A 17,597-nucleotide genomic window follows, 5' to 3' on the forward strand; every position below is an offset into this window, starting at 1 on the left:
GGAAACCACCGCTTGGGCTACGTGCTGAGTACAGACCAGTCACTGGTACATCTGCTCGAGTTGGTTTTACAGTAGAGAGGACTATTTGTTTCATTTTCCAGTCAGCTCGGTGTCGGAAGCAGTCACCCAGGGTTAGCCTTTGCTCCTGGAGCTCACACAGATTGTCAGGTTATGTTATTGGACATTACGTTTTATACACTTTAAATGTTTCACCCAGATTTCCCCATCTCTGCGCCACACGATTGTGTTGCCCAGTGCCCTTGCCCCAGCGCTTTCTCAGTCCAGGAACAGGAGGGGGGAGGAGGCCATTCAGCCCTTTCAGTCTGTTCCACTATCCGATGAGATTAAGGCTGATCTGCGACCTAACGCCCTACACCCAACCTTTGCCCATATATCCCGGAATACCTTTAAACATTATCAATCTCAGACTTGGGGCAGAATTTTTCCGTCGGCGAGCTGGGGGGGTGGGACTTGCTCGCCAACGCGTAAACTGACGCGGGGTGAGGTCGGGTAGAACTCTCGAAGTCGCCTCGCGTCATTTACATTTCCAGGTCGGGGGGCGGGGGGGGCTCGCAGCCAAGTCGGCTGTGCATCCACCAACCTGTCAACGGCCAACTGAGGCCATTAAGAAACCAATTCGGCTCATTCACAGAACTGCCCGTCCAGCCTTAAGGTTGTCGGACAGGCCGGGAGCCCTGGCAGGCTTCAGAAAAAGCATGAAACCTCGTCCACCGGCGGGATGAGGCTTCACGAGGGCTTTCAAATTTTAGCGAAAGGTTTGCAATAAAAGCTACGGACATGTCCTAACTCACGTGACAATGTCACATGAGGGGACACGGCAGGAAAAAGTTTTAAACGTCTTTATTAAAAGTTTCAAAACGGAGCCGATCTCCCTGAGGCAGCACTTAGCCTCAGGGAGACCTGTGTGCTCTTCCACGCGCATGCATGAAAGAGATCACTCCTGGCGGAGGGCATCCCCTCCCCCACCCACCCACATGCACAGGGAGCACATAGCGCTTCCTGGCGGACATCGTGCTGGGCAGGCCTTAATTTGTCCCGCCCACGTAAAATGGCAGCACACCCCTGACTGGGGGTGTCGATCGGGAGCACACCCGCTCCTGCTCTTCCTCCCCAACGGGGGGTGGGGAGGATTTTTCCCTTAAAATCAACAAGTTGATCAAGCATCAGTTGCCACTTTCTGAAGGGGGTTCCAAACTTCTACCACCTAATTGTGTGAGATGTGTTTTCAAATTCCACTCCCAAGAGCTCTATCTCTCATTTTTATACTAGGCCCGGCTCCCCAATCAGCGGAAATTGTATTTCCCAATCTATTATATCTATTCCCCTCAACATCATGAAACTTCAAGCAAACCACCACTTAACCTTCTAAATTACAGAGAACGCAACCCTGGTTCGTAATCTCTCACGATTTAACTCTCGGAGTTCAGGTTTCATTCTGATAAACTGCTGCTGCACTCCCTCTAAGGCTAATATATCCCTCCTAAGATGTGGTGCCCGGAACTGTTCACAGTAACTCCAGGTGTGGTCTAACCAGGGCTTTGTAAGGCTGAAGCATGACTTCTAAGTCCTTGGATTCTAGTCCTCTAGATATAACTTGATTGAAACATATAAGATCCTGAGGGGTCTTGACAGGTGGATGTGGAGAGGATGTTTCCTCTTGTGAGAGAATCTAGAACTAGGGGCCACTGTTTAAAAATAAGGGGTCACTCATTTAGGACAGAGATGAGGAGGAATTTTTTTCTCTTAGGGGATTGAGAGTCTTTGGAACTGTCTTCCTCAAAAGACAGTGGAGGCAGAATCTTTCAATATTCTTAAGGCAGAGATAGATAGATTCTTGATAAACAAGGGGGTGAAAGGTTATCGGGAGTAGACAGGAATGTGGAGTTGAGGTTACAATAAGATCAGCCATGATCTCATTGAATGGTGTAGCAGACTCGAGGGGCCGAGTGGCCTAATCCTGCTCCTAATTGGTATGTTTGTATGTTCATATTTAGAAAAGCTAGTGTTCCATGAGCCCTTTTGATTATTATCTGTACTTGTTCATGACATTTTAATGATTTCTGTACCTATGCTGAGTTTCTTTGAACCTCTACCATTTCTCATTTTGCACCATTTAGAAAGTATTCTGTTCTGTCCTTTCCAGGTCCAAAATGGGTGATCTTACATTTACCTGCATTGAAATTCATTTGCCACGGTTTTGCCCACTCACTTCATCTATCAATATTTTACACTTCTGTCTACACTAGAACTGTTTATAATGCCACCTTATCTTTGTGTCATCATCCAAGTCATTAATAAACACAGTGAACTGTTGAGGACCCAATACAGCCAATTCAATTCACTCCACGTGATGTCAAGGAACGGCTGAAGGCATTGAATAGTACAAAGGTTATGGGCCCTGGCAATATTCCAACAATGGTACTGAAAACTTGTGCTCCAGAACTTGCCGTCCCCCTAGCCAAGCTGTTCCAGTACAGCTACAACACTGGCATCTACCCGGAAAATCACTCAGGTATGTCCTGTATACAACAAGCAGGACAAATCCAACCCGGCCAATTACCGCCCCATCAGTCTACTCTCCATCATCATAAAGTAATGGAAGGGGTCTTCAACAGAGCTATCAAGTGGCATTTGCTTAGCAATAACCTGCTCACTGACACCCAGTTTGGGGTCCACCAGGGCCACTCAGCTCCTGACTTCACTACAGCCTTGGTCCAAACATGGACAGAAGAGCTGAACTCCCGAGGTGAGGTGAGAGTGACTGCCCTTGACATCAAGGTTGCATTTGACCGAGTGTGGCATCAAGGAGCTCTTGCAAAACTGGAGTCAATGGGAATCAGGGGAAAAAAAACTCTGTTGGTTGGAGTCATACCTAGCACAAAGGAAGATGGTTGATGTAGGTCAGTCATCCTAGAAGGCCTTAAGCCACTGGAAGTCCCTTTTCATATATGTTCAAGGTTCTTAATCAATCAATATCCTCCACCTGTTTATCCTTAACCTTAACAATACAATTAACATAACATTAACAATCTCTTCAAAAATTTCAATCAGGTTCATTAGGCTTGACCTACCCTTTACAAATTCATGATCACGTTGTCTCTGATCAGCTGCAAATGATCCAGATGTTGGTTTACTCTATCCTACATTATAGATTCTGGAAATTTCCCAAGTGCAGACATTTCGTTAACTGTTCTATAATTGCCGAGTTTTCTACTCTTACCTTTCTTAAAGAATGGAGTAACACACACAATCACAAGAACTTTGGAAGATTATAATTAGAGCACTTGCAATGTTCTCAGTGACTTCCTTTAAAAGCCGGGGATGGAAACCCTTCCTGGGGATCTGTTACTTTTTAGTGCCATTAGTTACTTCAGTGTTTTCATTTTGATGAGTCCCTTCCCTTATTCAATATTAATCTCCTTGGGATTTCCAGTACGCTGATCTTTTCCTTTACTGTAAATACCGACACCAACTGTTCAAACTATCAACCACTTCCTTATTTTCATTGACAATGTCACCACTATCAGTTTCCACGGACACCACATTACTCCTGACCTTCCTTTTTTCTAATCTAATTATTATAATCTTCGTGTTGATTTTGATATTGCTTCCAAGTTACTTTTCCATTTTTAGAAATAATTCAATCTGTTTCATCTGTTCTATGAATCAATGTACAAACATATGAACATACAAGCATACCAGTTAGGAGCATGAGTAGGCCATTCGGCCCCTTGAGCCTGCTCCACCATTCAATAATGTTTTTTATTCATTCATGGGATGTGGGCAACGCTGGCTGGGCCAGCATTTATAGCCAATCCCTCATTGCCCTTGAGAGGGTGGTGGTGAGCTGCCTTCTTGAGCCGCTGCAGTCCATGTGGTGTTGGTACACCCACAGTGCTGTGAGGGAGGGAGTTCCAGGATTTTGACCCAGCGACAGTGAAGGAACGGCCGATATATTTGCAATTCAGAATGGTGTCAGTCAATTCAGAGGGGAACTTCCAGGTGATGTTGTTCCCATGCTTTTTTTGCCCTTGTCCTTCTAGATGGTAATGGTCATGGGTTTGGAAGGTGCTGTCGAAGGAACTTTGGTGAGTTGCTACAGTGCACCTTGTAGATGGTACACACACTGCTGCCACCATGTGTCAGTGGCGGAGGGAGTGGATGTTGAAGGTGGAGTATGAGGTGCCAATCAAGCGGGGCTGCTTTGTCCTGGACGGTGCCGAGCTTCTTGAGTGTTGTGGGAGCTGCACTCAACCAGGCAAGTGGAGAGTATTCCATCACACTCCTGCCTTGTGCCTTGTAGATGGTGGATAGCCTCTGGGGAGTCAGGAGGTGAGCTACCTGCCCCAGGAATCAGATCACAGCTGATCTGATTGTGGCCTCAATTCCACATTCCACCTCCTCCTGATAACCTTTGACTTCTTTGTCAACCAGGAATCTGTGTACCTCTGCCTTAAGAATATTCAATGAGCCAGCCTTCACCATTCTCTGGGGAAGAGAACCCCAAAGTGTTATAGGCAGGAGAGAGAGAAACTGAACTCCTTTATCCTCTCCCCATCTGCTTGTAAGCAGAGGTATTTTTGAGTTATTTTTAAAGTAGTCTCTGATGTGTTTCCCCAATCCCTCAGTTTGTGATCCAATTTAATAATAACTCGCAGCAAACTCATGTTATGATTAACTCAGAAGGTTGGTTTATTTGCATTTAAACCTAAGTGTGGGAGCGTGGTTTGGGGGAAGTGCCGCAATCTCATACATACAAACACACATACACAGTAAGGAGTGAAAAAAGAGAGGAAAATTCACAACTATGGGCAACAACAGTAAAAGAACCACAGAAATATATGTTGGTTCACGCGATTTCCAGAATCTGAGAAACCAAAGTCCAGAGGGTGTTTCCTTCATGACAGAGTTCAGTCCAGATGAGTTCCTGGTTGGAGCCAACAACACGAAAATCCTTGAAACGGAGGGCGATGTGGTACAATGGGGTTAGGCTGTTTGTCAGGTGATGATCAGAGACTTAAAATGAAAGAGGCTGCGAGGGGTTGAGAGGTTGTTGCCAGCTGCTTGGTTCAACAGGAGCTGCTAGAGTCCTTTCCATTTGTTGTTAAATCATCAGTCTGAGCTGTGAGGCTCGAAAAGTAATATTAAAATGATCCAAAAGACTAGAAGAATGAGACCATGTGACACGGCCCATTAATGAGTTAATCACCGCCTTGCAAGCATTTTCTATGCTTCTGGCCAAAATCCTTGTTTCCCTTCGGAATGAATTGGTGGCTGTTAACACTTCTTCAGGTATAACGAGTTTGAAGTCTCTGTCTTTGTTGTTGTCCTGGCTGGGGGCTGGGGGCTGGGGGCGGGGGCAGGGGGCAGGGGGCTGGGGGCTGGGGGCTGGGGGCTGGGGGCTGGGGGCTGGGGGCAGGGGGCGGGGGCAGGGGGCAGGGGAGTCAGTGCATCTGTTAGTTGTCTCGTTTCATAATTATAATGTGGCTCCACAATGGGGTGTGAGATTCTACAAGGATGAGAGTGGAACTCTTCTGTTCTGGTAATTTCTGTTGGAAGCTCCCAGAACAGATGGCCAATCGTAAGTGAGTCATGTGACCTGTAGCGGCCATTTTGTCAATCAGCAGAAGTCCAATTTAAAACAGTAAAAGGAGGATAAAGGTTGGATACATACAGTTTTGATTTCTTTTCATGTCTTATTGATACAACAATAGATTCATGACTCTCTGAGAGAAAAAAAATCCTTCTCATCTCCGTCTTAAATGGGAGACGCCTTATTTTTAAACTGTGCCCCCTAGTTCTAGTCTCTCCCACAAGAGGAAACATTCTCTCAGCATCCACCCTGTCAAGTCCCCTCAGGATCTCATATGTTTCAATAAGATCACCTCTCGTTCTTCTAAACTCCAATGGGCACAGGCCCAGCCTATCCAACCTTTCTTCATAAGATAATACCTTCACCCCAGGAATTAGTCCCTTCCAGTTGCTAGTATCTGTGCTATTTTTTTGTATTTTTGTATGGGTCTTTTTTAGTTTTAAGCTGTCTCTTGAGGTATTCATGAGGGCATTGGGTGATTATTTAAATAGAAACAATGTGCAGGGTTACGGGGAAAAGGCAGGAGATTCGCATGAAGTTAAAATGCTTAAGATTTAAGATTCGCATGAAGCTAAAATGCTCAGCGAGCCGATGCAGACACGATGGGCTGAATGGCCTCCTTCTACACCGTAACAATCCTGTGATTCTTACTACTTTACTGTTCATGGATTTATTTGTTGTCAGTAAGACACTTTCCCCTTCAGGGTGTAAACTGGTTCTGTATCACACTGAATTGAATCCACTTATGAATGTCTTCCACTGACCTTCTGACGTTTGGCCCTTTAACAGCCTTGTCCAGTTTACCAAGGACAGCCCCTCTCACTGCCTTGACGGTTACCCATTCCCCAGTCAAGAATCTTAGTTGTTGTTTCCTTTTCAAACATTATGTTGAATGCAATCATGTTATGATCGCTATTAAATAAATAATGGGCTGTTAGGCTGTCGTGAATCTGGCTGGTTGTTTGTCACTAAGACTAATATGGCAGGCTTCCTTTGATGGCTTGAGGACATACTGTGCAGAAAAATATCTCGGACACGCTGCAGAAATTTCTGAGACATGCGAGCCTGCTTGTCCCTATATAAATGAAAGTTAAAACCCCACTCTGCCTTTGCTTCATGCTTGTCTGATTTCTGCACTTATACAATCTACAACAAATGCCACCAGGGGCGTATACACATCTCCCACTGCAGTCTCACATCCTCTCCTACTTCTTAATTCTACCTATAGGACAGGGCTTTCTGCCCATCGGGAGCGGGCGCAGTGCTGCCATTTTAAGTGGGCAGGCCAACTAAGGCCCGCTCAGCGCGACGTGCGGCCGGTCAGCGCTCAGCGCTACCTGTGCGGGCGAGGGGAGGAGGGAGAGTCGGGGCCTGCCCACCAAAGAGCGCAGTGATCTCCCTGAGGCAGCTCCATGCCTCGGGCAGGTTAAGTTCAAGTTGAAAGTTTTAAATGAAGAAAGATTAAAATGATTTGGACGTGCCCCCCTCGTGCATCAGTGTCGCATGAGCTGGGGAGTGTTTATGAACTGCGTAAAAAATATTTATTTATTTGATAGAACCTTGGATCCCGCCCGTGGATGAGGTTTCCTAAAAAAAAAACACGAAGGCCGCCTGGGCTCTTTGCCTGCCCCGCCACCAGCCTGTTAATTATGTAAATTACTCTCCCAATGGCCTTAACAGGTCTTCGACAGTTCAGTGGGTGTGGAGCCGCCTCTGGCACGCGCCCGCCAAACGAAAGATCGGAACGACGCGCGGTGATGTCGGGACACACGCCCGATGTCACCGTGCGTCATTTAACGCGACGGCAAGCTGGGCCCACCGATAAAAGTCTAGCCATAAAGTCTCCACTGCCGGCGTATCTCATTATTACCCTCTCTTATCACTGAGGCGATGTCATTCTTAATCAATAAGGCTACCCTAATTTCTACCTACTATCCCTCCTGTAGATTTTATAGCCTAATTTGTTTAGTACAAAGTCCTGACTGGTTTGCAGGCACGTTTGAATAACGGCTACTGCCTCGTATCCTCCAAATTGAATTTGCGCCTGCAATTCACTCGCTTCGTTCGTTATTCTCTGTATCTCCCTCCCCTGCTCTGTCTCCACCTCTCTCTGTTTCTCCCTTTTATGCTCCAATTCTCACTCTCTTGCTCTGTTCCCCCTCTCTCGTTCCATTTCCCTCTTTCTTGCTCCATTTTACCCTCTCTCGCTCCGCTCACCACCACTGCCCCCCACCCCACCCCCCCCGCCAACACTGTTCTTCCCTCTCTCGCTCTGTTCTTCCTTCTCCCACTCCCCTTGCACTTTTTCTCCCTCCTTTCGCATTACTGAAGTCAACAAGGATAAGAAATTTAAGAGGGGTGTGAACAAGCCATGATTTACTATTGTCATTTTTAAACTTATTGCATTAATCATGATCTACACCGTTGTGTTAGAGCAGCACTTCCTCATTGTTTTGGTGCCTGGTTTAAAATGTTGGACACAGTTGCCACCCAATAAAACATTTAAGCTCGGTGTGTTTACCGGAACAAGTCGGAGGGAGATTCCCCTTCATTATAGCTTTGGAATCCCCTGTGTTGCAAAGAAAGGACAGGACAACACCCTTTAAGAATCCAGAAATATTTAAAAAATGGGAGTGGATAGTAACTTAGGCAAATAAGTATGGAATATCATTGAGAGTAAGTAGGAGAGTGGCATTAATCAGGCTCAGTGATACACGTTGAGAAAATCCATGTGGATAATGTTAACCCAACTTGCTGCAGGAGGGGAAATCCCATGGGACTGGTTGGGATGTCAATTTACATTTTGCCCAGTATGACTCTGCATTGGCTTGAACGTTGAGTAAAATCGGGATGAGTGTCAAACAGCATTGCACACCCGGTTCTCTCTGAATCTCGCCAGGCAGTCAGGTTAAATTTACCTCTGCGGGTTGAACAGCCAAATTCTGTGATGTAATGCTCTATGGTGTGACTCTTTTGCTTTATCACAGTCTGGTGGAGTGTGGCCAGGTAAATCTGCCATGGAGGATTGCTCCTGAGTGCCAATATTCCTACCGTTCAATTCTAAAGGGAAGAAAACCCACTATTCCTGGCCACAATGTGTGATCCTGACAGTACTGAGCCTGCCTTGAAAGTCGAGCTGGAATGTTCTGCCAAGGCCTCAGTTTTAACATTCTCATCTTTGTTTTGAAATCCCTCCATGGCCTCATTCCCCACTATCACACCCCCACCCCACCCCAGACCAACCTCTGTAATCTCCTCCAACTCGCGACCCTCTGAAATTTCTGCGCTCCAATTCTGGCCTCTTGTATATATCTGAATTGAATTTTTGCACCACTGGCTGCCGTGCCTTCAGCTATCGCGGGCCTAAGCTCTGGATTTCCCTCCGAAGCCTCTCCGCCTCTCGACCTCTCACTCCTCCTTTTGAGAGGCTGCCTTGAAGCCAACATCATTTTGGCAACCTGTTTATCCCCTTAGGTGGCTCAATGTCAAAGGCTATTTGACAAAGCCTCTGAATGTGAAGCAGTTTTAGGATGTTTAAATGTGCTTTATAAATGCCAGTTGTCATCATTGCTGCTGGGAGACCAGTCTAAAGACTGTGTTTCTCATCCCCCGGAAAGATCCGGAAGCTCTATCCTTCCTTCCTCAATCGACATAGGAGGTTAGGGGGCAGGGAAAGACTATTCAGTCAATTTGGCTGGTCTCAAAACCCCAATTAATAGTTGCTCATTCATATCCTTCTCTCTGTTCTGAACACCCGGTTTCTCATTAATACTTGTTTGAGGTTTGGTTTAGTAATTCAGCTTAACAGTTCTTCAAGCCCTTGATCCTGCTATTACTCATCCTCCTACCCTTCCCCTCCTTCCCTTTACAGTGGTGTCGGCTCTTTGTTTGTAATTAATGGTTCTTTATTTAATGGTTCTGACGCTGACTCCTAAAGCACTGATGTTCCAACTGCGCCCAACCAGCCTTGCCCACTGCGCCAAAGAAATATTGGATTCACCAGCCGTAGAAAACAATGGGCACCTATGACTTCCTGAGGTGACACCTGGTGGGTGAAGGACCCCACCAGGAGGCAACATTTGGAAAAAAAAGTATCAGGCTCCCTGGTTTCAGGTGACTGCATGACGAGGAATGGTCAGAGAAACGCAATTCCCCTCAGTCCTGAGACAGAAGGAGTCTGTCAGAAGGAGCCTCCACAGAAGTCTAAGAAGTACTAAGTGGGACCTAGAGCATTAAACTGAAAACGTGGAGTTAAAAGGCAAGTTTGGTATCCCACACACACACAAAAAAAAAGACCAATCCTTTGAATCATCTTCGGGCCAGGGCAGTGTGTGACAACAAAAACACCGTGCATTTATGCAGCACCTCCTAACCAGGGTAAAACATTAAGGTGTGGGAGTGTTATTAACCAACAGATTATCGAGTCAGCTCATTGCTGCTTGCAGTCGTCTGTAAAAGGGTATTGGGACATCCTCAAGTTGTGAAAGGCACAATATGAATGTAAAATCTTTTCTCTCTTTCTGTCCGTCTCTGATTGTTGTCTTCCTACCAACTCAAAAAGTGTGATTAAAAAATCGTGAAAAGGGACAGGGAGAACTGGGGCAGGATTCACATATCCCAACCGAGGGCTTTAAAATGACGATGGATTTTCGGTTCATTGATTCCATGTCTATCTGCTCCTTGCTGTTTTACAGTTTCTCTGCCTCAAGAACATCCGAACGTTTTTAAATGCATGCTGTGAGAAGTTTAACATGAAGAAGAGTGAACTGTTCGAAGCCTTCGATCTATTTGACGTTCGAGATTTTGCCAAGGTACCTGCAGCTGTGTTACAAACTGAAACCTCAGCGCCTGGTTTCGCTGGGGAGTTAAAACCTGCATGGAAGTCAGATTAATTTTTAATGTAGCTTTATCCTTTAGGCGCATTTCAATTTTCCTTTGTGAATATATGTTTGTCAAGTTATTGGAGAACTCATCTGAGTGGGACTGAGTGAATGGATTGTGGCTGAATCAGTTTGACCATTTGAGCGAACAGTAGGTACTGGTGGCACTTTCCAAATTTATTGGCCGGAATTTTCTGGGCTCATTAGAAAAGACTCGGGCGGCAGGAATACTGGCAGAATGGCACGGGGAGGCATCCCCCAGCGGTGGGGGAGGGATGCCAGTTGCCTTCCTACCTCTGTGCCATCTTGCTAATGGTGGGAAAGGTGGGCAGGCAAGCCATTCATCGAGAGCCCAACTGAGCCACCTGCCTTTTGTGACCACCCCCCCCCTTCACCTCTCCTGGCACCAAGAGCTGCTGGCCCAATTGGTGGTGGCCACTGCTGAGGGGACAACTAGGGGGCAAGGGCACATTGATGGCTGGGCACCCTGGAAGACAAGTAAGTGGGGCTTGGGGTAGGGTAGGGCATGGTGAGGGGGTTGTCGGGGTGGAGGTGGGGAGGGGGTGTTGGGGGGGGTGGTGGTCACAAAACCCGGGCCTCAGGCGGGACTGAGGGGGGGTTGTCTCCATCAGCAGCTTCCCTTGAACATTTGGACACCTCCCATTACCCCAAAAAGGACTGGTCCCTGCAGGACCTCCCTCCCCTCCTGACCTCTTCAACCATGCCCATACCTCCCACCAGGCTGAGACACGCCCACGCTTACCTGGTCCTGAGCTCCTGGGACCTCGGCCCTGGGGACCACCTGCAGTCCCAGTCCTGTCCACTACAGTTCCTGGTGCTGCAGGGACTAGAGAGCTGCTGGCCAATCTGATTGGCTGGCAGCTCCCTGAGGCGGGACTTCCTCCTGAGTGAGGGGCGGAAGTCCTGTCACCAGCCAATAAATGCTTGTTGGAGCATTAAATGGCTGAGGAGCAGGTCATACCAGTGAGGGTGTGTCCTCCATCCTCGAATGGTGGGAAGGGAAACCCTGCCTTCCTAAAAATCCCTGCCCAGAAGTCAATTTGTGCACAGCAAGCTCCCACAAACAACAATGTGATAATGTCCAGATAATCTGTTTTAGTGATGTTCATTGAGGGAGAAATATTGGCCAGGACACCAGGAGGAGCTCTCCTGCTCCTCTGTGAAATAGGACCACGGAATCTTTTACATCCAGCTGAAAGGGCAGCCGGGGCCTTAGTTAAATGTCTCATCCAAACCAAGCAATGGGCTAAGATGCAGCAGACTGAACGTTTACAAGTCTGAAACCAAATGTGATCGTATTATCACATTCTGGGTTTTGACCAAAGCCACAAGAGTGAGGGGAAACAGCTCTAGTCAGAAGGAAACCAATGTGCACACACAATTAGTAGAAATTACTTCCAGGTAATCATTGAAATAATGGAGGTGACACAGGCCAGGGTACGATGCACGAATTTGAGATAGTATTGGAAACAGAAAAATGGAATATTCACTCTTGTTTTAACTTCATGTTTCTTTAACCCCATTTCTCCTAACAGAAATGAATCATACTTGGGCGATTTCCATCTTTTGTGGGTTCTCTCGAAAACTGTTTAGTCACAGTGATGCCATGCAGCCACCAACTACATGGTTTCATGGTGCCTTGGCATCTGTTGATGCCCAATTTACTTGGTGCCTTTGGCCAATATTTTAAAGCAAGCAACTGATCCATCTTGCCCCAGTGCCCATAGTCCACTGAGATGTAAAGAGATAACATTACTTTCTAGTGTGTAACTGGTTTTATTCACAGTACTTTAAAATATCTGCTCCATGTTTTGGCTCTGGTTTCCAGCTCCGCCTACGCTTGTTTATTTTTCTCTGAGTCCACACCCAAGTTTAACCAATCAAGCACAACGAGAATCAATAGTAAAGAGACTCACATAATCAAACACAGAACAATTGGGCACTATATCAGGGAGGAATCCAGCCTCCACAGCCCAGCAATCCCTCCCCAGGTATGGACTAGAGGTGAGGAGAGGGTCATAAATACCTATGATATCTCAGTCAATCAAATATGCTGCCAGAACACACTGTCTGGGCTTGCATGTGGCTTCTTGGGTAGGGCATGAGTGGTAGAAACTGTAACACAACAAAGTCAATACCCCCATGGGAGAAAATGAGGGGAGTCGACAAAAATCTTCTAAAATGTGCCAGTAGACTTTAATAAGGTTACTGACGTTATGGCTGGGTGAGTAGAGCTAAATTAACCGGCACAGATCTAATGGTACTGTCTCACATCTCCCCTTGATGAACAACATCAATGCAAGTAGGCGAGGACTCAGGGTTTAACTTGGCTCATGTTTTGTGACTTGAATGCCTTCTTATTTTCTGCAACAAAAATATGACCGAGACTTTGCAATAATGACACCCTCCCAGTTCTTCTGTAATTTGCCACAGTACAGTATAGTTCTTTCAAATTATATAATAACATATCAATAATGTGGCTTTGTCTGATCTGTATCATTTAATATTTCTGAGCTTTTGAGAAGTCTCTCTAATCTCTCCTCATTACAAAGCTGGCTCGGAGCCTCTTTAATCTCTCCCTTCCAGAATACCAATCCTACCATCTTCCCTTCACAGCATCTAACTGCTTCATTAATAGGCCCTGCATCAAGGTCTCGCTCCTTTAGCCTTGCAACCTGAACCAGTTATCCATTACTAAAGTGCTTCCTGGTAACTCCCGGCCTCTAACCAGGAAGGAGGGGGACGGCAGGCACATGCTCACAGTATCTCCTCCAAGTTCCCCTTCAAGTCCTGTTGCCATGGGCATATATTGACCATTCCTCCTTCTTCTGGTCTAGACTAATGCTCCAGCAGCACGAGTTCAAATCCTACCAGGCAGCAGGAGCAATATAAATTCAATTAATTGATACATCTGGAATACAATGTCCGCTGTAATGATGATCATGAAACTCCCGGACTGTGAGAAAAGCCCACCTGGTTCACCTAATGTTCTTTAGGGAAGGAAAGCTGCCATCTTTACCCAATCTGGCTGATATGTGACTCCAGACCCACAGTGATGTGGTTGACTTCTAACTGTCCTCAAATGGCCCTAGCAAGACACTCAGTTCAAGGGCAATTAGGGATGGGCAACAAATGCTGGCCTCACCCGGTGACACTCGGCTTCCAACCCCGCCCCCACCCCTGCACCTCCCGAGAACTCTCTACCAAACAGCACTGTGGAAGCAACTTCACTCAGCAAACCGCAATGGCAGCTCACCACCATCTTCTCAAGGGCAACTAGGGATGGGCAATAAATGCTGGCCCAGCCAGTGACATCCTGAGAATGAATTTAAAAATCTCATGGAGCTTCTCTGCATAAAGGTTAACTTATACTTTGCTACCTTGGTGTGTCAAAAGATAGTTGTGTGTTTCGTCTAATTATCTCATATAAGCTCTGAATTAAAGTGCTCTCTGGGATGTCTGTTTCTGAGGCTGTAGGGTACTGGTTTATCAAGTCACGGATATACAGTGGTGTAGGAGCTTTTGTATTGGACTAGCAACCAGGACATAGTGGGTTTAACACAAGGCCAGTTTGGAAATTGAACTCAATGCATCTGGAGATCTTGTGCACTGGAACCAGAATAAGTGATTGTGAGTGCTGTAATTAAAAACCCAACTGGTTCAACAATATCCTACAGGGAAGGGAGTTTGTTACCCTGCCCTCTCCAGCTTCGCTACCACTTCAGGGCTATTCTCTTCGTTGTCTCTTGATATCCCATGAGAGACCAAACCTTCTCCTTATTGGAGACATGAGGGTAAACTTTCCCATATAGCAAGTGGTTGGGGTCTGGAATGCACTACCTGAGAGTGTGGTGGAGGCAGGGTCAATCGCGACATTCAAGAGGGGAGTTGGATTATTTTCTGGAAAGGAAGAATGTGCAGGGCTACGGTGAGAAGGGTGGCACTAGGTAAGTTACTCCTTGAGAGAGCCACAACAGATATGATCAGCCAAATGGCCTCCTTCTGCACTGTAACCAGTCTGTGGTTCTGTGATTCTGTGTTATCAGGATATCTAGGAACAGGCCATCAATGTGGTTTTGCCAGAATCATCATTTCCTTAAGGTAATTTAAATTTTAAAAATCTCATAACTCATTCTTCAAACATGATGGGGGAGAGCAGGTGGGGTGGGGTGGTGGGGGGCTGGGTGGTGGAGTTGGGGGCTGTTAACAGGATTCAAGCCAGTTGGTGAAACAGAACTTTTCTTCATTGAGAGAGTTTATTGCCTTGTTCAGTCTCACAGCTCTCCTCCCAGCTCTCAACCTAGTGCCCCAGTTATCCCCTATTTATATGTGCTCAAAGACAATCAATACTGATCATCTGTTTCTCTGAACCTTAACAACGTAATTAACAAACCTTGATAATATAATTTGACAAGCGTAATGCTGCGACTTTTCTCTGGTACCTTTATATTGTAGAGGCAAAACCTGTGCACAGTACTCCAAGTGGCAGTGCGCCAGGGTATTCTACAGGCATCAAAACAGAAAATGCTGGAAGTACTCAGCAGGTTTGGCAGCGTCTGTGGCAAGAAAAGCAGAGTTAACGCGTGTTTCAGAATCTTATCACTGATCTGAAACGTTAACTCTGTTTTTCTCTCTCCACAGATGCTGCCAGACCTGCTGAGCGTTTCCTGCATTTTCTCTTTGAAGTTCAGATTTCCAGCATCTGCAATCTTGCATTCTAAAGATGCTGCTGGTCCCCTGTTCAGGCTAGGAGTTCTCTGTGCAGATCAGAAATGTGAAACCTGGGAGAAGTGTTACCACACATTTCCTTGTTGAGCTTCCAATGACTGAAGGGTTTTTGAATCAAGCAGCAGTCCCCGTTATCCGAATCGAGTGGGTTTACAGTAAAGCCCCTTCGCTGGAGCTGACACAGATGTTATGGCAGTCATTTGTTTTTTTTTAACCACGGAATCTAAAATGTGTTGCTTTTGAGCTGATACTGGAGAGCCTAACGGGTCTGTTTCTGGGTTGAAAGCTCTGCCAGGATGTAGCTAGGCTGCTGTGTAAAGCGTGTAACTTTTACTGCTGCTCGTGGTTTCTGATGGGAAATAGATTGGAGGAGTGTACAGAGCTGCTTTGGTGTGGTGTTTCTGAGCAGCACAGTAACCTTTGAACCTCTGAAGGAAGATTGCAGCAATGCAAGGTGCGAGTTGAGAAACTTCAGTTCATGCCTAATATGGTCCTTCCTCTGTGAAAGATGTTAGTCGAGGGCCCTATTTTCACAGAGCCACACTCTGACCTGTTTGATTGCAGTCTTACTTGTAAAGAACGGACTACTCTTGCCCAAGCGTGCACACAGCTTTGTGTTCGAGAAAGGCTTATTGACCCCTGTGGATATATTTTAGAATAACTTCTGATCAATCAATTTTGGACCCTCTTTTTTTTATTCATTCATGTGATGCAGATGTTGCTGGCTCAGCCAGCAGTTATTGCCCATCCCTAATTGCCCTTGTTCAGAGGGCATTTAAGAGTCAACCACATTGCTGTGGGTCTGGAGTCACATGTAGGCCAGACCAGGTAAGGACGGCAGATTTCCTTCCCTAAAGGGACATTTGTGACCCAGGTGGGTTTTGATGACAATGGTTCCATGGTCATAATCAGATTTTTTAATTTCAGATTTTTATTGCTTTAAAATTCCATCGTCTGCTGTGAGTGGGATTCGAACCCGAGCATTACCCCGGGTTTCCCGGTCCAGTAACAATACCACTACACCACCACCTCTACTCAGAACAAGAAATGCTACTGATAAATGTCCGATCTCACACACTATCTGATCTCCTCCTCTCTGAATTATCTGTTTTGCCAGTCCTAACCCTCAGGGGGACTTACAGTTTATCAGTCTGACCCGGCCTGTCTATACCAGTGACAGCACAAAAATGATCACAAGGCCTTTCATCACTAACTCGCCTGTTCTTGCAATGTATAGCTCTGTGTGGCATGCTTTACAGTTTCCATACACACTGATAGGTGCACAAGCTAAATACTTCAAGATTGGAACTGATTATCGCACCCCTGTGGGTGTTTGACGGGCTGAATATTTCTGGCTGAATATTTGACAAGGACTGAATATTTCTGAATATTATAAAGAGTAATGGTTAATGGAGGTTTTTGCAAATGGAAAACAGTTTCCAGTGGCATTCCACAGCTCTCAGTGTTTGGGGCCCTTGATGTTTGTTGTACATGATAATGATTTAGACTTAAATGTAGGAGGCATGATTGAAATTTGCAGATGAGACAAACATTTGGTCGTGCAGTTGACAGTGAAGAGAATAGCTGTTGACTCCAGAATGATATCAATGGTTTGGTTGAGTGGGCAGAGAAGTGGCAAATAGAATTCAATCCAGAAAAGTGTGAGGTAATGCATTTGGGGGAGGGCAAACAAAGCAAGGGAATACGCGATAAACAGGAGGATATTGAGAGGGGTTGAGGAAGTGAGAGACCTTGGAGTGCATGTCCACAGGTCCTTGAAGGTGGCAGGACAGGTGGACAAGGTGGTCAAGAAAGCACATGGAATGCTTTCCTTTATTGGGCGAGGTATTGAATACAAAAGCAGGGATGTAATGATGGAACTGTATAAAATGCTGGTTAGGTCACAGCTGGAATTTTGTGTACAGTTCTGGTCACCACATTACAGGACGGTATATAATTGCTGTGGCGAGAGTACAGAGGAGAGTTACAAGAATGTTGCCAGGGCTTGAAAATTGCAGCTATAAGGAAAGATTGGACGGGCTATGGTTGTTTTCCTTAGAACAGAGGAGGCTGAGGGGTGACCTAATTATGAGGGGCCTAGATAGGGTAGACAGGAAAGACATGTTTCCCCTAGCTGAGGGTGAATTACCAGGGGGCATAGACTTAAGGTGATTGGTAGAAGGATTGGAGGGGACATGAGGAAAAACTTCTTCACCCAGAGGACAGTGGGTGTCTGGAATTCACTGTCTAAGTTGGTGGTTGAGGCTGAAACCCTCAACTCATTTAAATGAGACCTGGATTTGCACCTGAGGTGCTGTAACCTGCAAGGACACGGACCTGGGTGCTGGAAAGTT

General features: G+C 46.1%; 1 protein-coding gene across 1 annotated transcript in view; it reads left to right on the forward strand.

Annotated features, from left to right (window-relative positions):
- The window catches only part of LOC121271373 (proto-oncogene vav-like), a 103,955-nt gene that overhangs the window by 27,369 nt on the left and 58,989 nt on the right, over positions 1–17,597 (forward strand). Inside the window, exon 3 of the mRNA XM_041177344.1 lies at positions 10,309–10,425. Within this exon, the coding sequence (XP_041033278.1) occupies positions 10,309–10,425 (117 nt within the window). The remainder of the gene's footprint in view (positions 1–10,308; positions 10,426–17,597) is intronic.

The sequence above is a fragment of the Carcharodon carcharias genome, chromosome 30 (assembly GCF_017639515.1).
Source record: "Carcharodon carcharias isolate sCarCar2 chromosome 30, sCarCar2.pri, whole genome shotgun sequence".
NCBI classification, from domain to species: domain Eukaryota; kingdom Metazoa; phylum Chordata; class Chondrichthyes; order Lamniformes; family Lamnidae; genus Carcharodon; species Carcharodon carcharias.